General features: G+C 36.0%; 1 protein-coding gene across 1 annotated transcript in view; it reads right to left on the reverse strand.

Moving 5' to 3' along the window:
- The window catches only part of AK5 (adenylate kinase 5), a 94,314-nt gene extending 74,343 nt beyond the window's left edge, over window positions 1-19,971 (reverse strand). Inside the window, exons 1-4 of the mRNA XM_009577000.1 lie at window positions 19,784-19,971; window positions 18,651-18,818; window positions 12,352-12,521; window positions 12,118-12,231 (exon numbers count right to left, since the gene is read on the reverse strand). Of these exons, the coding sequence (XP_009575295.1) occupies window positions 12,118-12,231; window positions 12,352-12,521; window positions 18,651-18,818; window positions 19,784-19,952 (621 nt within the window). The 5' untranslated portion in view covers window positions 19,953-19,971. The remainder of the gene's footprint in view (window positions 1-12,117; window positions 12,232-12,351; window positions 12,522-18,650; window positions 18,819-19,783) is intronic.
- Between the last annotated feature and the right edge of the window lie 1,506 nt (window positions 19,972-21,477).

Here is a 21,477-nt window from a genome sequence, read left to right on the forward strand (position 1 = left end):
CATTACTAGAAAGTTCCCCCAGCTAAAAAATCTTTAAAGAGCAAATTATAAATGCCTCGTATTCTGCAGGAAAATGGTTGTATGGTTTCCATCTAAAAAGCCTTTAAATAAGGTGGTATTTAAAATCCAGCAGCCACTATGAAGCTAACTGAAGCCTAGGACCAGGTGAAAACAGACCTGTTCCAAGATCCACAGTTTCTTATATCACTTTCTCTGTTTCTCTAAATCTCACCCAAGCTTCAGTGCACTTTTCAAGAGTTTGGGGGTGGCAGCTAAGAGGATTTTAATTTCTCCTATCCTTTATGGTCTGTGTGGTAAGCACTGTTTTGTCTCACACTCATCCCTGCACTAAAGTTCAGGAAGTACAACCTTATGGCAATGAGAAAAAAAATTTTTGGAAGTTTAACTCTTTCATTTGTCCTTATGGGTTTCAGTGTTCTTCATAACTTTTGGTTACTCATGCTATCAAACAGTTATAGAAGAGATACCTCTGGTGCTTGAGGTGGGGGGAAGCAATGATAGCCCCGCTTTCTTAGGAATGCTGCTAAATATTCACAGGCAATCTGCAGAGGTCACCACTATTTAGTACATGTGGAAAAAACAGAAGTCGCTCACACACCTGAATTCACAGGATTTTAAAAATGGGGCTACAAGTATATATTAACCATATTCATAAGGTCTGATTTTCTTCTTTCCTCTACCTGGTTGTTACAAAAAAATCTACTTCTCCTGAAAAAACTCACCTAAAAATCTTTTTCTCACTAGCTTAGTGTTGCCTTTTAAAACATATTGGAATTCTCCGTAAGAAGCATTTCAGATAAAAACAAACCCTATTGTACTGTGCACGTTTTTATCCGATTAAAGATTAGAAAGGCCTTATTTGTTCTCACACACAAGCACAAAGTTATTTCTGCTGTCTTTACTTACCTGAACAAAAAAGTTTAATTAATATTATTAAAAAATTAGCTTACTATTCTGGAAATGACATGTTCTAATTACATTACAAATGATGGTGGATGCTCAAGAATGCTAAATAGACATTTTTCTCATCATGTTTCCTATCTACAGAATAATTTTGTCCTTGTTCAGCTTGATACTATGTAAATTTGATAGTCAAATTTGAGCTATACAAAAGTATCACGAAAACATCTACATGTATTCTAACTACTACTGTGTAAAGAAGGAACTGATGCGTATCTTTATGTTCATTACACAGTTGTTATTAATACATTGCTATTGAGGGCCAGAACAAACCAATTATGCTTCTGAATACTCTTGATATTTAAGTCCCTCTACCCAAGGATGTTAAATTGCCTAAAGACAACCATATACTAGACTGAATAGTCAAGACTTCACAGGTGGACAATCTGGAAAATTAATAACCAAGTTTAAAAAAAACCCAAACCCGTCCATCTGGGTTTCTGTCATTGCAGGGAATACAATCTGGCCTTTTCTCCTGGCAGTCTGAGGATAAAAAGGTTTTTCTGAAGTCAAAAGAAACAGATACAACTTTTCAAAACTGGGGTGATGGTCATTAGCCTTTACAAAGGAGGTCACTGACAGAGTAGGATATGGAGATGAGGAAGTAGAAAGTGGCTAAAAAGCAGAGCCATTTTCAAACAATAAAGGACAGTCTGATAAGCAGCACTAGCAAGCAGGATGGTGGCCTCTTTATCATTACAGAAAATTAAATAGGGTTTTAAAGAAAACCAAATTATTTTTTATGCACATTGTAGGTTGGAGACATGAGGACACAAACTACAAACCAAATCCCAAAAACACAAATTCTAGTAATTTTTAATGAGTATCTATTAGATTTTGAAACAATTAACCTTGCAATCTTTTTTTTTTTTAAATAACTGCCAGTGGGAGAAAAGGTCTCTCCTATCTCTAACACATGTACCTCAACGTCAACAAAAATAGAGTAACTTTCCCCCCCTTTTCAGACTATTTTGAATACATAATTGACAGAGTTATTCTGTCCTTTCATGGCATGAATTAATTATGACAGTTAATTTTACTACCACATAATAGCTTTAAGGCACATAATTATTCATATCAAAGACTATGAAAGTAAGTTTCTGTGTTAGACTTCCATGCAATATGGACATTATTAAAAGTAGCCCTGTTAAATTCAGGTTGCTTCATTAGTAGTAGAAGCATAATGAGGAATCAGAAGTTGGGAATTTAAAAGCATACAGTAGTAAAAAAATCCAAATTGTGACGCAGATTCTGAAAAAAAATGCTACAGTCTTTTACGTCATGGAACACTCTCTCATGAAAGAGAATGGCTGATGCACATTGCAGCGGACTGAGCACAGAGACACCTCAAGTCCCACTGTAGATATCCGGCTGATTGGAGCTTCCTAATGTACATTATACAGGGACTCAGAAATTATACCTGCAAATCAGCAATCTAGTAAAGTGAAGGACAAAAGGAGTTTATACAAGTGAGTAGTTTTATTTAGTGTTTTCATTTCTGTGAAATAATAGTGAAGAAAGATGGTAAGAAATCTTTAGATGCTCCAAGCTGTAGCTGGCCTTCTCCTCATTTTCAGTGCTTGCTCCCAAACATCTTCAGGACTAGCATCTACCACGTACTCAGATCTGTGAAGTCATACCAGACCTCCTCAAGTCTGGGTCCCTCAAAGTAGGACCTAAGCTTTTGCATATCACATAACTTCACATATAACATCAAACCTTACAGAGAGTACTTACAATAAATAGATCTCCCATGAAATTATTAGCCCTAAAGGAGAAAGAGGAAGGAGTCAAAGGGAAGGCCTCCTGTTTCACACAAACATGAGAGTGCAGCTTTCCACAGTCAATCTCAGTTCTTTAAAGAAACTGTGGCTGAGTAAGTGCAGCCCCACAGCAAGGGAAGGATCTGAAAGCCATCATGATGTCATCAGGTGTGCAGGTTCTCATCTGCTTAGTTCCCACAAACTGCACTGGCTTCAGAGGTCAGTTCCTTTTTAAGAAAATGGGGAAGCATGCCCTAAGCCTGATTTTTTTTTTCTAGTTGTAAAATGAGGATAATAACGAGGTACAACACAGTAATTACTGTGGAAAATTAATTAGGTTTTAGTTATTTCCTATTGCTTTTTAAAATGGCAAGTTCTCTACAGAAGCTGAGTAGTGGTGAGGTTCTTAATTTTTTGACTAATAACAGCAACAATAAAAAAGACAGTATCAGAATCCCAGGAATTAAAACTGTTTTTTCTGACACTCTGGCATTTGTAATTTGAAATAAATTTCACTCACAGAAATAAAACGTAAATGAAAACAATGGCTTAAAATTCTCAGTTCAAGAAGCCTAGTTTCAAATTAAGTATTGTCTAAAAGTTTTTCTGAAGTGGAAAACAAAAGTAATTCAAGCATATTTGAGGTAGGAACACAAAGTAGATTCTGATTATGTGATGCCTCTATGAATTCATCTTTTACCTGCAGAGTATGCATCTTTATCATCAGAAAGTTGCTGAAAACCATTTAATAAACACAAGCCTCTGCTTGGTTTTAGACTCATAAAAGGGTAACATCTCTTCTATATCCATAGATATACAGACCTAATAGCACTTACTATATTTCTTCTACAAGGGTAAACCCTTGAAATGCTATTGATATTTCAGTCCTGTTTTCATGAACCACTCTGCTTCCACTTGCCTCAATTGCACCTGCCTGCAAGACGTGCTTATAAACACTTTAAGTTGGAATGTAACAGGCTAGTGTGAACATAGGGACATCTGGGATTACTTCTCTAGTAATTATCTAGAGACATTATCTAGTTCTACGTAAATATGAGTACAAATTGCTTTTTTCTAACAAAGGAAAAGGTTTTTTTATGACTCATTTGAAAACAAACCTATTTTTTTAACTCAGAACTGTTGTTGAGTTTTATGACTAGGGAATAGGTTTTATTCTGAGACTCAGCTTGTAGAAAAGGTGTACAGAACCAGCACAGACAGAAGAACTGGATTCCTTCATATGACTTCCCATAACATGCTCATCTTGTGCTGAAGGCAGAGGGTCTTATTCATGTCCAGAAATGTGTGCAAGGAAGGACTGTGGGGCTCAGGGAAGTGAATTTGACTACTCACTAACTGGAACTCAGCAGCAGGGAGAATCTTTGCCTATGGGAACAGACAGGTTTCTGGTTATTCACAACCTTCTGAGTTTTAAATGAGACAAAGCGCATATGGCATCAACTCAGAATAAAACTGGTGGGTACATCCTCTCATCATTTAGAGTAAGTAAATCCTACTCTCTCTGGGTCTGAATCTCCTTCCTAAACTGGAACAAGGACTAAATTGAGAGTAATTCCATGCAAGTCAGTGGTGTTATTGACATAAAGCAGTATAAGTGGAAAGATGCTCTCTTCTCTCTGGGGATATTTTCTACATCTCCTCTTGTTAGTGAGGGTAGTGTGGTTGTTTGCTAGAAATTAGATGATTACACTCTCTCTCATTATTCCTCATTAGGCAAAAGACAAAAACGCTCTGTTTCTTAATTCCTGGTATGTTCTATTAGATACTCCTGAGAAAACTTAACTGACAGCTCATGAACAATTGTCGTTAATTTAACAGTGCATTTTATTCTAATTGGTGAAGGTTACTAGCAAGCTAGTTTATGTCCATTGTATGGGTGCTCTCCCTTGTAATTACTGATTTGCTTTTTATAGTTCCATCTCTGCTGGGTTACTAGACTGTTTGCATAGTTTTTTCTTGTTTTAGAAAAGCAAAATCATAGAATCATGTTGTCAAAGAATGAATCCTGCTGACAGAATTTTTCCTGCTTTTGAACCGTATTCACACTGCCCAAGAAATAAGCTTCCAGCAAATTGCCCAGACTACATAATTAGGCCCCCTAATAATTGATTGAGAGAGGCACGTGTCTTTAGGGAGAACTGATTCAGATTTTCACCTGTGTAGGCCAGCTAGTCAATAGGAATCCCTAGCTGTAAACACTAATGCTAATGCTACAAAGAAAGGTCTAAGAAGACCTGTGGTTCAGAACTGCTCAGCAGGCACCTCCTTCCACTCTGAATTCAGAACATCAGGTCCTCTCCTGATGGTTAAGGACCAGCAATGGATGAGTTCTCCTTTGGCTAGTTTAGCTAGCATAGAAGAGCCCTTGTCCAGAAAAATAGGAAACCTGAGGTCTAGGGTCTCCTACCCAGCAGAAAATTGAACTACTGCTTGCCTTTCCCAGGACAGTACTCTAGCTTCCAGGGAAGAAGACAGACAATGATAAGACTATTCCACAGGCTTCCTACTCAGGCTTGGCTTTAAGAAAGCAATGTAAAACTCACAGTGCCAAAGAGAATGAATGAGAGGAACCACAGCAATGTAGACTGCTGATGTGCTAGCCCTCCCACTCCTCATGCAGATGACTGGGTACATATATCCAGTAGGGGACTGTACCTGAGGCTTATAAACAATGAAGTGGAGATTTGGGAGAAAGGAGATAGAAGTTGAGAAGGCAACGAAATGAAGAAGACACATAGACCATGACGCAGAAAAAATACCTTTACCAGAACAAAAACCTATTGCAAAGAACAGATCCTTTCCCCTTAAGAAGATTCACAGAAAGGTTGCATTCATTTTACTAGTTGTTCTGGAGCCCACACTCTTGGCCAGTGACAGAACAGGTTTTCTATAAGAAGCTCTTCGCCGAGCATGAGCTTGGCAGTCAGACCGCCATAGGTCAGTTGGCCACAAACACCTATGTCAAACTTTGAGGGGACTGCAGGCATCATTTCTGCTTGAATTTTACGTATTGGACTTGGAGGAATAGGACTGCTGTGCTTAGCTTGAGAGGCTGTGAGAGGACAAGTCAGTTTTTCCCGGCATCCTATATTGTGCCATCTACATAGTTTGTTCTACTTTAGCACAATTAAGTCTCATAATAATTTTCATAAGGAATACATTTGGGAGTTAAAAAGTTAACTCGAATCACAGCCAATATGAACTAGTTATTCTTTGTAGGTGTAGTGCATTAATGAATATTCTTAAGGACATTTTAAACAAAGAATCAGATAAAATTTATTGCCTCTGTTTATTATTTAAATTAAGATTTTACTTCTTCAAATATAGTCTTGACACCTAGCCCATATAACACAAAAATATTTTTAAGATAATTCCTACAAAAAGAGTCTTTCTCTTTTGTGAAGGAATTAAATTATATTAATTAATGAATATTCATTAATTCTAATACCTGTTCCACATTTTATTTCACTATTAACAAAACCTACAATTAATATATTTTAAGCAAACTTCATCTGTACTCACTCTATTGAAACTAACATGGTTAATGTTGGTGAAGGACTTATTAAAATCAGAAGGAACGTTATGCATGAATGACTGAAAGTGGGGGAAAAAAAAAAAAAAACCAAAGCAGTAATTGAAATTAACTGGAAAATACTGAAGTGAGAAATAGTTTCTCCTGGGAAGGGTAAAAACTTACTGCCTTGTGAGAGATTACACAGAAAGTCAAACTGCAGTTTCTTCTTCACAAGTCATTTGAGTTCAATACACCAGTCAGAGACATTTCATTACAGTGTTACTGGAGAGGAAGATATTTAGCATGCTTGAGCATGCTGCTACTGTAGGTGACTTGCTGAATTTCAAGCTGACAGATTAATGGTAAATAAACCGTTTTCTCCCTGGCACTTTCAAATGTGTGCTTGGAATCTAAACACCTTTCAACTATTTGCACTCAGCAGAGATCATGGATACCTTAGAAATTTGTGGTTTAGGATAGCTTTATGCCTAGGCTCAAACTGGAAGGCTAAATAAATCAGTATTAAATCTGCGCTACTACGCAGAAGGATTTCAAAATAATCAAAATCCAGAAATTATCATATATTTAAAACAAATATATAAACTGGAAGTTCTATTTGCTTTTAAGACATTAAAATTCATGTTTTCATTTTTTTCTCCACAACTATGACTGCTTGAAACTTTGTTTTAAAATGAGAGCAGAGATTCTCATAGTCGTATGACTTCAAGGCTTTATTAAAAGTACCCCTATCAAAAGTGTTGGCAGTATTGACTCTGCTTTCTGGAATTAAGAAATGGGAGAATCAGGATTTGGCAACAATCCAAGACTTCCAATGAGAGAAGTTATGTCATGTATTCAGCCTTCAAAGAGAAAAATACAGGCCTTATTTCAACTCAGATAAGAAGTTCAGAGAAGACTGAGAGAAACTCAGAGAAAACTGCAGTGCTCATGGCTATGAGTTCTCACAGGCTGCAATGAATCTGCAATGAGTAGCTGATCATTAAGAAATGAAGCTGGTGTAAGTAAGTGACCAGAATGGCAGAGCTGCTGCTGGTTGGCAAGCACTGGTGAAAATCTGAAATCATCACTGATGCCATCTGAAATACTTCTCTCCTGCTCAAAATATAGGGATGACAGGAACAGTGATAGTAACAAAACTCAATAAAAGAGAGGGAAAAGAAGCCTTAATTCAAATCTAAAATTCCTCAAATGTGTAAAGTGCTTTTTAACCCACTTATTCCAGATCGACATTATTGCTTGGAAGCAGTGTTTGTTACTTCTGGTTTCTAGATGTGAACAGAAAGAGAAATATTGTAAGTGCTGCAAATGATACATTGCTTTATCTTAGGCAGTTTAGTCATTGAGATGCAATGTATTTTAATGCAATTCTGCCTACCAACACGTTGAGAACTTACTGTCCACACGAGAGTCTGGCAACATAATAAGGAAGAAATCATCATCTTTTAGCTATACCTATGTTTGGGAATGTTAGCATAAGTTGGTTTTCTTTGACTCGTTTACTAAAAATAACATTTTTTTCCCAGAGAAAAGTTCAGCTTCTGGATTAGTCAAAGGGATAAAAATGTGCTGGTAGTACCAAGAGCAATTAGAAGCGAAGTTCAACAAGACCTTATTATCATTGTGTATGTCTATACTAGAACATTATGCAGGACAGTTGTTGTAACTAGAGTTCAGACATATATGTATCCATTTGATTTTTTCACAAAATGAAGAGATTATGAAACCTCAAATAGTGTCAAGTCTCAGTAACAGCTGTGTGAGCCATAAAACTGAAGGGATTATTTTAGCATAAATAATTTATTACATTAAAGATGTCTGCAAACACAGCACAGTTAGATTTTACATGTCCTCGCAAGAGAAACCAGGCACCTTAGCTGACCTTTTCCTTTTCCTCTACTAACATGGTGAACTATTTGCAATATAAGTTAGTTTATCTTTACAGTAACTCAGCACAGTTCTTACTGGTGAAAGCCACGTAATAATACATACAAAAAGGTTCAGTAAACAGCGTTCAGGGAACTATAGTGTTAGTGTTTGGGAGCAAGACAGGTTTCATGCCCTTTGTGCCTTGCCTTTCAGTTGTTCATCATCCACTGTCCACAACATGCACTAGTGGCGAAAGGGGAGATGACGTGGCTTAGACCAAAAACCATACAGGCTCTCTCCTGGTCCACCTCTCACTGACCACCATGGCCAGCTCACATCTAGTCCAAGTTTTGACTTCCTGGCCCTTTATGTGACATTGGGTCCAGATACTTTCTTGACGCCACTGTATCATGCCTCACAAAGAGAAACAACATATGGGTAACAAAACAATATAGACTTCTTATGATTAATGAAGACCAGACATGCTTTCTTGACCTATAATGATGTTTTTGTAGCTTGTTTTGTTTATAGAACTCCTATTTTCCTCACATTTGTGCAGTCTCTCTTCCAGCCTTACCTACTCCCTCAATATCTTGTATTACTCATCTCTATTTCCATTCAGTTTAATAACTTGGCCTTCACATTCTCCCCCCACAATTATTTTTGGTATTATTACATATATTCTTGGAGTTTGTTTCTGTCTGTGTAAACAAGGGCAAAGGAGAAAGGCTATACAGTGGAAAATGCTACTTTTAAAATGAATGCTTCTTTGTTTATTTCAAGCTTCCATGGGATTACAGATGAATACCTATCCCAACACGCTCAAATGATGAAGAATAAATGAACAGCCACCCTTGTCCCTGCTGCTCATTCCTTCCACTGGCATCTACTCTATATCCTATACAGCTGAAAGAATTGAGAAAGCCAACATATTCTATTTACCCTTATACAAACTTACCATCATTATTTTAATTTACATCATAAACCCCAAAAGTGTTCTAGCTGCTTTAAGGAACAAATAATGATGTAAAGTCACTGTTCGAAAGTACACAACTGCATTTTAGAACCCTTGTAATCAAAACAATTAACAGCTGTGAAGGGACCATGAATGAAGGAAAACAGTTAAATAAATAGTAATTCCTACTTCATGCATCTTTTGGCAGTTCCCCTATTAAATGGCTTGTGTCATAAAACCTTTGCTGCTGTTTTCAGGTACATAAGCATGTAGTGGTCTTAAAGGGACTGTCTGTAAGACTAAGTATTCCCATGATAAAATTAATGATAACAATAAGAATTAGTTCTTATTCAGAACTTTTTATCAACAGATCTCAGTGTTCTACAGAGATCTAGTCTTTGTAAGAATAAGGCATACGTATTACAGAATAATGTGATTTGAATATTTGCATTTTGTGGGATTTCACCATTTTTGTCAGAAGGATATTCCATTGCTTAATAGATCTTCTAATTATAAAGTGTCTTACTATTTAATCAAAACTTTCTTTGCTGAAATTTCAACTAATTATTTCTCATTTTGTCACTTTTGGCTCATGAGAGCAATTCTGTTCTGTTCTTCTACACATTGCTAGCAAGAAAGCTGTAACATTTCTAAGCTGTGGAAAACACCAGTAGCATCTTTAATTGCAAACCTACACAAATTATCACAACAGTTAATTACTGAATTCTCCACAACTCAATTGCACTTCCCATTGAGGGATCTCTTAAAAATGTTAGCACATTTAATGTAAATAACCTGACATGCTATGGATTACTGTCAGCCTCATCCTGTGATGGAAGATGGGTGCCACGTCTGCTGATAGTCCCCTTTCCTCACCACAAGACCTTCCTACTTATGTGTGTAGCATCCTCTGTAAACAGAGAATTTTAAAGAAACAAGCATATTTTATTTCTTTAAACTATGAAGCCAAGATAAAACACTAAACATATCCCACTGGATTAAACAGATGTTGTATGTTGAAATATGTACATCTTTTGTACATTTATTTCCATGGCCTTAGATCATATAAGAGGTCAGCTGCAAAGAAAGGTGAAAAAGGGGGAGCCTAAACAGACCAAATTTTCTTTCTTATCCTCCTATAAAAGTTCTTCCTTTCCCATATTTATTTTAGAACAGGTAAGATTGAAAGTTGGCCCTATATGAAGCGCTCCAGGATTTTTTTAGAGACTCAGATAGTCATCTATCTTTCAGGCAGAATCAGGCCTTGAGGACTATGATTTAGCAAATCCCATTAGACTGAAAACGAAGGAATTCTCCGAGAATATAGTCAGGTCTAAAATGACTAAATCCATCCTCTCTTTCCTCTAAAAAAAAAAGACGACTGATCTACAGCACCCTTGAAGCAACCACACATATTAAAAAGGAGTCAAAGTTAGGATTTCTATCATCTGTCATTCTATCAGTCTTTTTTCCATGTAGTTTTCTACAGTCAACAAGAGCTAACCAGGCTGCCAGAGGGGAATATTTCAAGTTAAATGAGGAAATACTATAAAAGCATGTTAGAATGGTGCAATGGGAGGGTTCAAACATATATGAAACATAGTGTCCATCTTTCTCCCCTTCTATAGCACGGTATTGCCTGGGCTTTTTCTATTGTCTCCTGGACTCCACTTCTTAGTAGTACTACTAATGGACCCTATGAGGGGTGCTCAAGTGTTGTTTAACTGGTTTTCCTTTGTAGAAGGAGAATCTGACCCTAGGATAACTTGAAACACTTAATTTAACTCCTGTCAGTTCTTCCAGTTTCACATCCCCTGTTCTTTCATCAAACAAAACGTCAGCACAAAATTATAGCACCAAGAAATGCACTTAAGGCACACTATCACACAATATACTGGACAAAAAAATGAGGCAAGGAAATGACCATTAAGCCTGAATTTCTGCTGTTTCATTTATAACATAGTCAATCTTCTCTTTTGTTAATTATAAGGAGATATAGCTGGCAGTCATTGGCTATTTTCTCTAATAACTATTTTGTCTGTTTCCTTTAATTTCCTCAATTCAGTCTTCTAAATTTTGCCCAGAATAATACCTTATAAAAGCACACTAATGAAATGCCTCATTAGCTGCCTTCTTTTGTTACTTCTGTCTTGGCAATGCCACTTAGAATTCAGAGTACAGAAACGGTAGTACACCAGCAATTGTGAAGGACTTTGAAATGCTCTGCATGAGCGGCGCTCTAAAAATTCAGCACTGAAACTGCAACCTTTACTTGTGACCATAACTGTTAACAGCGCTTGATCAGAAAATGACATAAGCTGTTTGTTTTTCCACTGAATTTAAGTGTTTTTAGATTTGTTTAAAATACACACATGAAAACAACATGTGAATAGAACTCAGGAATACAGTTTTAGCTGACTAAACCTTAGAATTGTAGTTTAGAATACCTAAAATAATCTAAATTTCTTAAAAAAGAGCATCATTTCTGGTTTACAAAAACTTGCAAAACGCTTATTTTATTCCAGTCTTTTCAAATGCACTGTAATAAACCTCAGATTAAAAGCGTTATGAAGACATGCATTGATTTAAGTATGTTTCTCTTAATGTAGATTAAATTGAACAAATAGATATGGAAATATAATTTCTTCCCCCTTTCTAAATCACTAAGATACAAAAAATACTAATTGTTAAATTTGATGTTATTTTCTTCTTTATCTTGAAAGGATTTTCATTACTGAGAAAAAAGGCTTGGATTATTGGTTATATTATCACATTGTCTTTTTATAAAATATTCTGTCTTCAGACAGAATGTAATATAACGTAAACCAAAAGAATAACCTTTTGTCAACCTGTAATTATGTACTTGCAAAGATTTAAAGAGCAATGCTCAGTTAGAAATAACATCTAGTCTTTCCTGGAATCTCACTGATGATTTCAAGAAGCTTAACTATTGTAGAGATACGTAAGTCATTTTAAGAATAAAAACAATCTCTTACTTGGTCCTCAAAGGAGATTGCCTGGGCAACATCTCTGGGAAATCCATCAATCACTATACCCTCTTCATCAGGGATCTGCATTAATCTCTGCTTTATCTCAGTTATGGTTGTTTCCTTTCACAGAGAAAAGAAGTTTTTTATTTAATATTGTAAAGCAAGTTTTCTTGATGGTGCACATTAATACAGCATGTACAAATCCTTTGAAAGTAAACATTAACACAGGATACGCTGTACCTGAGGGGCCAGTTCTCCAGTAGTAATTATTTTGGCAATTAGACTCCATTTTCTATTGCTGCTTGTGCTGTGGATCTTCTTTCTTAACAATTCACCAACTGATATGTAGTTAAATCCGTAACGTTCTGCTATTTTCAAACTCTGTGTTCCTTTACCGCTTCCTGGGCCACCTATTGGTAATTATAAGCAAAACATTAAATTAACCTTTCATCTGAAGTACCCAATCACATGTGAAATCTTTGCTCTCAGCACCAATTTTCCAAACATTATTAGAGCAAAGCTTGCAGTTGCATGACTTGTTACCAGCCATTTAGAAATGGGTCTCATCTACCTGATCATAAAGGTAACAGTTTGTAAAATGAAGTAAAAAAAAAAGAATACAAATCTACTTGCGAATTAAAAATAAACATGTTCTTTTAGGCTTGATCTCATTCTAACGCTGTTCCTGGAAAGGAATTTTTCTTGATTTGTAGTAGAGGAAGAGACAAATGAACTGGTCCCTTCTTGAACTCTGTGAATCCAAAGATAGAGCCGGATAGTCTGAAGCGTATTCATGTCAGAAAGAATCATACTTGCTTAAATAAGCCAATGAAATCAATGGACTAGTCATGAAATGGAACTAATAAAATCTGCTCCTAAATATGCTTGCGTGAGTTTCTGAGGTTTTCTGATTTCAAAATGCAGAAAAAATATTAAATAATCATCTGAGATGTTTCCATAGTGATTTGGTACAAGGACTTTTATTGAACCACGCATACTTCTGGTATTATGCTTGAAGCATCTGATAGAGAAGCAATTTGTTAGGTTCAACTTGCTGGACAACTCAAAGAATACAGAGACCCTTTAATATAGCACAGGCAGAATAGGTATCAAAATCACAGAAAACAGCTACATTACATAGCAGGAAATGCTGAAGTGAAGCTCAATTGGACAGCAGAAGCAAGAATGCATGTAAAAAAATCAGACTATGTCTGAACTAAAAGGACGCACCATGATGTGAAGAACAGAGAAACTTGAATCCACTAAAAATAGGGAGTTGTTTTGATAAAAATAAATGTTTATATATACAAAAGTGTATGTTACTGAATAGCATAAGAAACCAAAACCAAAACAAATGTTTTGATATTAATTGCCAACACTAAGTAGCTATATTTTGGGGAATTGTGTGTGAGAACATTGAATTTTATTTCAACAGACAAAGAATTAAGATTTATTAAAAATATAATATACGTTTTCTATGAATCTGAAAATACAGTAATGCAACAAAAGTAAATATGAATGCAATGAGCTTCTTATATTACTTGTATTATTCTCATAAATAGCTTTTAGGCATTTATATAATTAATACAGATTTGACTGCGGGAAAAGCTTTACAATATTGCTTTAAAATATACGGTTATGACACTCTCTGTGTAAGCAGGTTCAAACCTGTGCCCCAATATTACATGTCAGAGAGCTTTCAGCGTCACCAGTAGGCACTAGGAACTCTTCTGTACCCCTGATGCTGTGATGGTAACTCTCCTCCTGGCTTTTGCAACTCAGATCAGGACCCATTTGAAGAGAATGCACAGGGAAACTTGGGTATTGTTAAGGTGTTCCCACACCCTGCCCACAGTTTAGTTATACCCTTGGGAAAAAAAAAGGCTTTGTCATTATCCAATTAGTTTAAATAATGCTTAAATCAAGCCAGGTTAAGATAAATGCAAATACAAGCATTTATCTGTAACATCCAACTAGTCAATACAGCTACAGATGTTCATAAAACACACAAGCAAAGAAATGAAAGAAAAACTATATCTTATCTCTGTACAGTAAGGTTACCATTGAAAAATATTTTTCCCTCATTCAGTTCACTTGCTGTTTCCCTCCTAAAAAGGCACATGGTTTCTCTCTTCTTTCAGCAGATTATGTTAGGTTTTACAGCTATTCTTCCATTTCAGTTCTTCTAGGTCATCTAGATGGGCTTAGTTTTTTCAGCTTGAACTCTTTCTTTCATAGACAGTTTAGCTATCCTCTTTGTTAGAATAAAGGATGTTTCCCTTTTGTAGATACGCAAGCATCCGACATACTAGGAATCATCTCCTCCACTAAAGTGGCTACAAAGCAATTCTGCTTCGGCTCTCCCCGCTCCCTTTAACGGCACGTTCAGCCTTCCCCATGACAAATGCATTTCACCAAACCTTACATTGTGTTTCACTCCTGTAACAAAAACGTACCTGATACAAATGTTCAAACAAGATAATTCCATGTAGTTTACAGTTTATTACAGGCTCTTGGTAATCTGGAATGATAGTAGGTTTGGAGTAACTGATTCCCAGTGTCTTTTTTCTTATGTAGATGAAAACAACAGCACAAAGAAGCGCAACTAATTGTTTGATGATTGATGCCAGTTTTTATGGAGCAGATTTTGCGAGGTGAAAGAATAGGATTATTACTCGTTACTGGAATGGCTACTCACTCTGTGTAAAGATTTCCATAAGCAACCCTCTCTCTATATATAAAGCCACATATGGCAATGTAATGAGCATAAATATAAATAATGTATCTTATATATGTGTGTGTTTATACATACGTGTAACATCTATTACTATTAATTTATGTGGCTTAATTTACTGGCAATAATCCTAACTCCTAGAAAAAAGGGGCGGTAGGTTGTGACTGTGCTTCAGAGAAAAGGGTTTATAAAACATACTGGAGCCAATGCAGTGCTTAATTCCTGCAGATATAAAACTTCCAACAAAAGAAATTCAGTTGATTTCCCTGGAGACTCAAGACAAGTTTGAAACAGACTATGTTGCACCCCAGAAACAATAAAGTGCAAAACATATATAGGTAACATGTAGAAAATTAGAAACAGAAAATTTGACAACAAGGAAAATAGTATCCCTATTCCAGCAGAGACACAAAAGATGCCAGAAAACCAGAACTGTTACTTGAAAAAGCATCAGTCTCTGTAAAACTATAAAATAGTTGAAAAAAACTTTTTGAAACCAAGTAGGTAGACTTTACACTCCTGTTAGGGAGAGCTTTGCTTTGCCATTAAAGAGAAGCAGAAAAAAAAATGTGTAGCTCGGCACTTCTGTTCTTTCAATTTAGATTTGCAAGCAGAAAAAAACTAATAAAGTATTTGCTTTAATGTTCACAAACTTTTCATACCTTTTGTTTTTCTCAATCCAAAAATATCCCTTTATAGCAAGCTGGGATTATCCATTTACAATCTAAGGGGAAACATTCAGGTAATAAAATAAGAGAAAAGTGATAGAACAAAATTACTTTCATCGTTATAATTTATTGGACTATGTATCCATTCCTGACTCTCTGATAAATCATAGTGACAAACTGTTCACAAGAAAGGAAAATCAAATCACTTTTGTTTGTCATTCTTTTAACTTATTCTGAGATTATACATTATTCAAGAAAAGTGTGATTATTTTACGTATTTCTTAGAAGATGTCTAGACCAGGGAACATTTGTTGCATCTAAAATTATGTTTGCTAACTGGTTTCAAGTGAAGATTTCCATGCCCAAAAAGCATCTAAAGCAGTTGTTTTAATCTAGTTTTGTCAATGGAAGTTCAAAATTTCAGTTTTGCTTATACTGTTGTAAATTCAAAATAAGTTCATGTGATAATAGGATTTCTGAAAAGACTTATGATTTTAAAATCTAGCTGTGGACTGGATTTAACGAGTCAATGGGCCAGCCGGCTGCTGACAGCACTATCTTTGATCTATCCTTTAAACGTTGATTATAAAAGGAAAACATATTCTTTTAATATTAACTAACATTTTTAATTAAGTGCAGTTTAAAAACATACGGAACTTTGGGGCTAATGACACCAGGTAATTCATTTTTTAAGATCTTTGTATTCAGGCTGAATCAATAGTAAAAATGTGTTTGTCAAAATATGTTAGGAAGCACATTTTTAAACACAATCTAGTTTCCTAGTGTTATAATGCCTTAGAAACTTAATTTTCCAGTGATTCAGATGTGTGCCATCCTGGCTGGTTCCATTTGATTTTTCTAAAATCCAGTCACATACTCACTTTGGAGCTTTGTAGCTTTACATTTCACCAGAAGACTTTTCTGCAAACACAGAAAAAGAACAAACCCCCCCACACCTTTATAAGCGAGTTCTCTTTTGCCTTGGAGCTACCTGGTTCATTATAAGGATGACAGATTTCATAAAGCAAGGAAGTTGTAAAAACCTTTATGGAAGCATTAAAAAGATCTTGGGCTAATGCATTATTAAAGAAAAGTTCACCTAATATGTGAAGAAGATGACAGGTCTGTAACTTCTATTAATTTCAATCCCCAACAATGAATGGGACCAGTACCATCTGAGATAGGCAGTATGGTTAGTTATCACTAGTTAGACATAAATAGCTTGCTTAACTGAAGTTTTCGCTGGCATTTTATGCAAACTGAAAAATATGCAACACATTTTTTGTGTGCAATATTTGCTTCTTGAAATTAATAGTACACTTTTTTCCACTTTCTCTCTTTCATTCAGTATATTAGTTATTCTTTTATTCTTTCCAGTGTGTGTTTTTATGTGCTTTCTCAATAGAAAGTTGAATTTGGGAGAAATTTTCTTGATACTGCACAAAATTGGACAATAGCTGTTAAGCTACATATAGTATTGTGTTTCTATCAGATCACACTATAATAGACAGATTCAGAGAAACTCAGTTGGAAAATAAATGTGAAATAGCCTTTGTGGAATGTTTACAATGTTCCCTATATAAATGGGGGGAAAGAAAAGCTCCGTAAAATCCATGGTCTGTTCACTATATGCTGCCTTTCAAGGATTTCACTTCAAATACCCCTGCACTCAGTTCCAGAGGTGAAAGTCAATCTCCCTCTATTTCACCTAGATCAAACCTTTATTCATCACTCTACTGCAATAGAGCTACACGGATTTCAATGCATTAAGAGCCTTCTGTGGTCACTGAAAAGGAGCCAGTTTTTCTCCTTTATGAAAAGGAAGGCTAGCTAATTAATTAAGATGAAAGAAAGGCATGTGTTATTTCTCCATCTAATTCAAGCTTTATAGTTCAACAGTGCATGGAGAGATTTGCACGTTGAGATCTGTAATGCTGAAAACAAAAGGTTAAGAAAATTCAAATGCCTGAGCAATTCTTTTGGCACACCACAAATATCTAGAAAAATGCCTGGTTTTCTGTTTTCAATATATTCCTATATCACATTTCCAAGACCTGCTGGATGCAGAGCCTAGAGGACATGCTGTTCTTAGAGATCCCACTCTATAATACAGAGAAGACATTTCTGTTCTCTTTTACTATACTACATACTATTCTCTGTTATGGAAGCAATATCTCTCTTTAATATGAATAAGGCTTTATGGACTAAAAATGTGATTCTCCATCACCTGGCACCTGTGCTGTAACTATTTAAACAGTCCAGAGAATCAGAGAATTAGGTCTGGCGGTAAAATTTCAAAATACAACTGTTTCAGATGACAAGGAAACCAATTCAAAGAACTTAAATTCAGAAACAGAATAAAACGTTGATTTAGACTTAAACTGCTATTGCTTAATAAACACTAGGCTTGTCTGAGGCTAGAAAGTACGAGTTGCCTAGAAAGGACACCAAACAGCACATAAGAAAGAACTTGGGGAGAGAGCACAATTAACTAATGCTAACTAATCGCTCAGTCTCCCTGAAGATGGCACAGGATTCATTCACCAAATATCTAGGGATTAATTTATCAGTGCAATGGACTAGTGACCATGTATGCTCGCTCCAGCTGGACAAACCGATCAGTTTTCAAGGTTCTAAATATAGAGGACAACAGTTCCCTATCCCTATTTTTGAGCTGGCTTATCCAACATTTTTAAATATCCTTTTTTGTAAGCAGCTTTGAGCACATCTACGATAGTGTTTTAGTTCATATCTGGAGCACGCTTTGGAAGAGCACTTTGGTTCACGTGGTGAAGATGTTTTGAAATGTATGAGTCGGGTTCGTTTTAGATTAAATCAAACTGGCAGATGTGCTCCATAAGCAAACCATGAGCTCTCCAGCTGCTAATGGGCATTCAGTCTACAGAACATGACCACAGGTGCTCACTGTAACCCCTAAAATGCTTACAGTTGGGATGCTATATCCTCAGCACTAACAATTTCACTTTCTGATATACTCTAATTGGGCTGCATCACTTGCTATGGCAGATGGAAGAATTGTATTTAAATACATATAGGCATTCAATGTATTTGCAGTACAAAAAATAAAGGCAAAGTAACAAAGATAAAATCTTGTCAAAATGACTCTGCCTTCATACCTATGACAAGGATAATTTTTGGTCGAGGTCTTGCAGGATCAAATACATCATACTCCTCAATTAGCTCAGCAGTTTCAGAGAGGTCGGTGTCACTTTCTATCGAAAACTGTTGGATTGGAGGGAGTCGGTCGTACCGTCGGTATGGGAAGTTAGAATTATCAGGCATCACTGTAAAATAGTAAGATAAACTGGGAATTGTGGAAATACACAGAAAACTCAAAATCTATCGTGTATGCAGATTTAAATATAATAAATATAAAGTATAAATATCTCCTAATTTTACAATGTACTTGCTGTTACTATATTAAATATTCCTTGTCTCTATTTAGCTGATTTATTAAATCAGAACCAGTAGGAGTGAGTTTTCTTTGGTGTTTCTTTACAAGCACATCAGCTTTTCTGTGAAAATCTGCCCATAGCACCCAGAGTTCAGCAGTGGCCTCTGAGAAGAAAAGCGTTGTATTGTGCAGATAACCTGTACTATTACCTCTTTTGGTGATACATGTTGTACACAGAGACAGAGATAGTATTCTTGCTAATTAGTTTAATGAAATGCTGGATGACAAGCAAGAATAACTATGGCAACTAAAAGATGAGCTAATGACTCTTTGTTAACATTACAAATAAAATAATTGCAGGTATTGGTATGACATTTGCTTAGATTTTATGAGATGCACCTTTTTCTAAGTGTTTATCATTGTATTTAGTAAATTAGCATATAGCTCCAATATGAACTAGAAAAATAACCTAGTGTAACTGCATTGAAGTTATTATGTACGTCATCCATAAGGACCAACTGAAAATATAAACCAAGTGCATGGTTTTTTGCTCCTATCTTTGCAAATGTTTTAGGTAGGATACGAAAAATCTCTCCACTGATGTGTTAAACATTTACACAGCAAACATCCATCATTAGGCTGCAAAATTATCACAATTTCCTCTCCTGCATAGCATCCGTGATGGGAGGAGAAGAATGCCAAAACGCAAGGAAACGGAATCCTTGAGTCCTTTGCCTAAGGAAAATCAGAATGAGGTATGATCTGCTATAGAAGTAAGTATAAAATAATTCAGTAATGGATGTAAAACTAGCCACAGCAGAAGAAATACAACCATTTTTATATTTAATACATTACCATTCCTGAAAAAAGACCTCCTGGATTGTCCTCCATTGAGTGGAGGCAGGGTTTTCTTTTCTGGGCTGACAAAAGTGTCCCATTTCACTTTTTCTGGCCCTCCAATCTCTTTCACTTTCTGCAAACAGCTTTCCAAATATTCAATTGGGTCATCGGGTTTGTAACACATTAATCCATTCAACAGACTCTGCAAAGTAAAATCAGAAATACACACTGTAATGATAGATGCCAGGAAAAAAACAAGCACTTTGACTTTGAATTTTACTCTACACAGAGAAGCCCCACATTCCTTGTATATTCAGACTCTCGGTTTCAAGCCAATGCATGAGAGTGAGGCCTGCAAAATTGTATGATTTTGGTTTGCTGGTGTCACAAAAATGATTCAGAACAGGAAGCTCGTGGCTATGTCTTTACATTTGTCTGCTTGCACTGTAATAAAAACTGAAAATAGTAAAAAATTTCCCTACAGTTTTCTTAGAACCACCACTGGCAAATATACGCAGAGCAATGCACAAGCTAGATAGCCCCAAAAGTTACATATTCTATGTAGCCTATTAGATCACTGAAACATATCTTTTACTTAAAGACCAGTGCACCCACAAGTATCTTATCTATATTCTTGAGTCAACACTTACACAAATAATGAAAAAAAGGTTTTTAAAAATCACGAGAAATACTAATATCATCTTGATCACCCCCCCCCCCAAAAAAAACCCGAAACCCAAAGTTCATAGGTGCTTCCAGATTTAGTTGACCAGAAATTCCCAGACATTAGAAAACCCCTATCTACAATATTAATTCTGCACCCATCGTACTTATGGGCATTATGGGGAGCGTGGAAGAAGGAATGCCAGGCCCTCCTTTGATGCATGGTAATTGATTTCCCTTGACAAAGTGATACATAAGTCATCATCTCACCTCTCCACAAGACAGCTGCATCCAACCTTCTCTTAACAATAAATGTCTTTCAGGATGATTTCTGTTCCTTTGTGCTTTTCCTAATTTTTGTGCAAATAAACTTGAGGGTCACAGTTGATATTAGTAATAAACATAAATAGCTCCAATTCAGGATTTGCTCAGTTATTTGTTATCTACAGTTTATACAATAGTTGTTATTTACACACATTTGTATTTATAAAATAGGATATAATTTATATCCATCTATGCCCTTATCATACTACTTAACCGATCACAGCAACTAGCCATATATTTTTGCAGAAGATATGCACCATTTTTCAAAAATTGCTAGCTCAAGCTTTGAGCCTCTACAGAAAAACAGTTTTGTTTCCATCTCTTGTTAAACCATTCACATTCTAAATGTGTTAGTAAAACATTAGCATGGTCTATGTCATGTAATTTTCAAATACATTAAAAAATGTCTAGCTTCAGAACAGACCAGGGAAAATACATACGTGTCTGTGTGTGTGTGTTTTATATAGATGGCAGGATGTCTGATTCGAAAAAAAAAAAAATTCCACATTTCACAGAGAAGTATTTATCAACCATTAGCAGCAGGTAACTTGTAGGAAGCTAAGCAAAACCTCCCTAAACAGTTGTGGCTTTTTTTTTTCTCCCAGACCGATGAAGATCTGGAGAAAACCTGAAAGATACCCCCGCCCGAATTCCTCGGCAGAGCGGCCCCGGGGGTCCTTTGCCCAGCGGACGCACAAGTCCGCTCCCTCCCCCGGCGGCTG

Source organism: Fulmarus glacialis, unplaced genomic scaffold (genome assembly GCF_000690835.1).
Source record: "Fulmarus glacialis isolate BGI_N327 unplaced genomic scaffold, ASM69083v1 scaffold10794, whole genome shotgun sequence".
NCBI lineage: Eukaryota > Metazoa > Chordata > Aves > Procellariiformes > Procellariidae > Fulmarus > Fulmarus glacialis.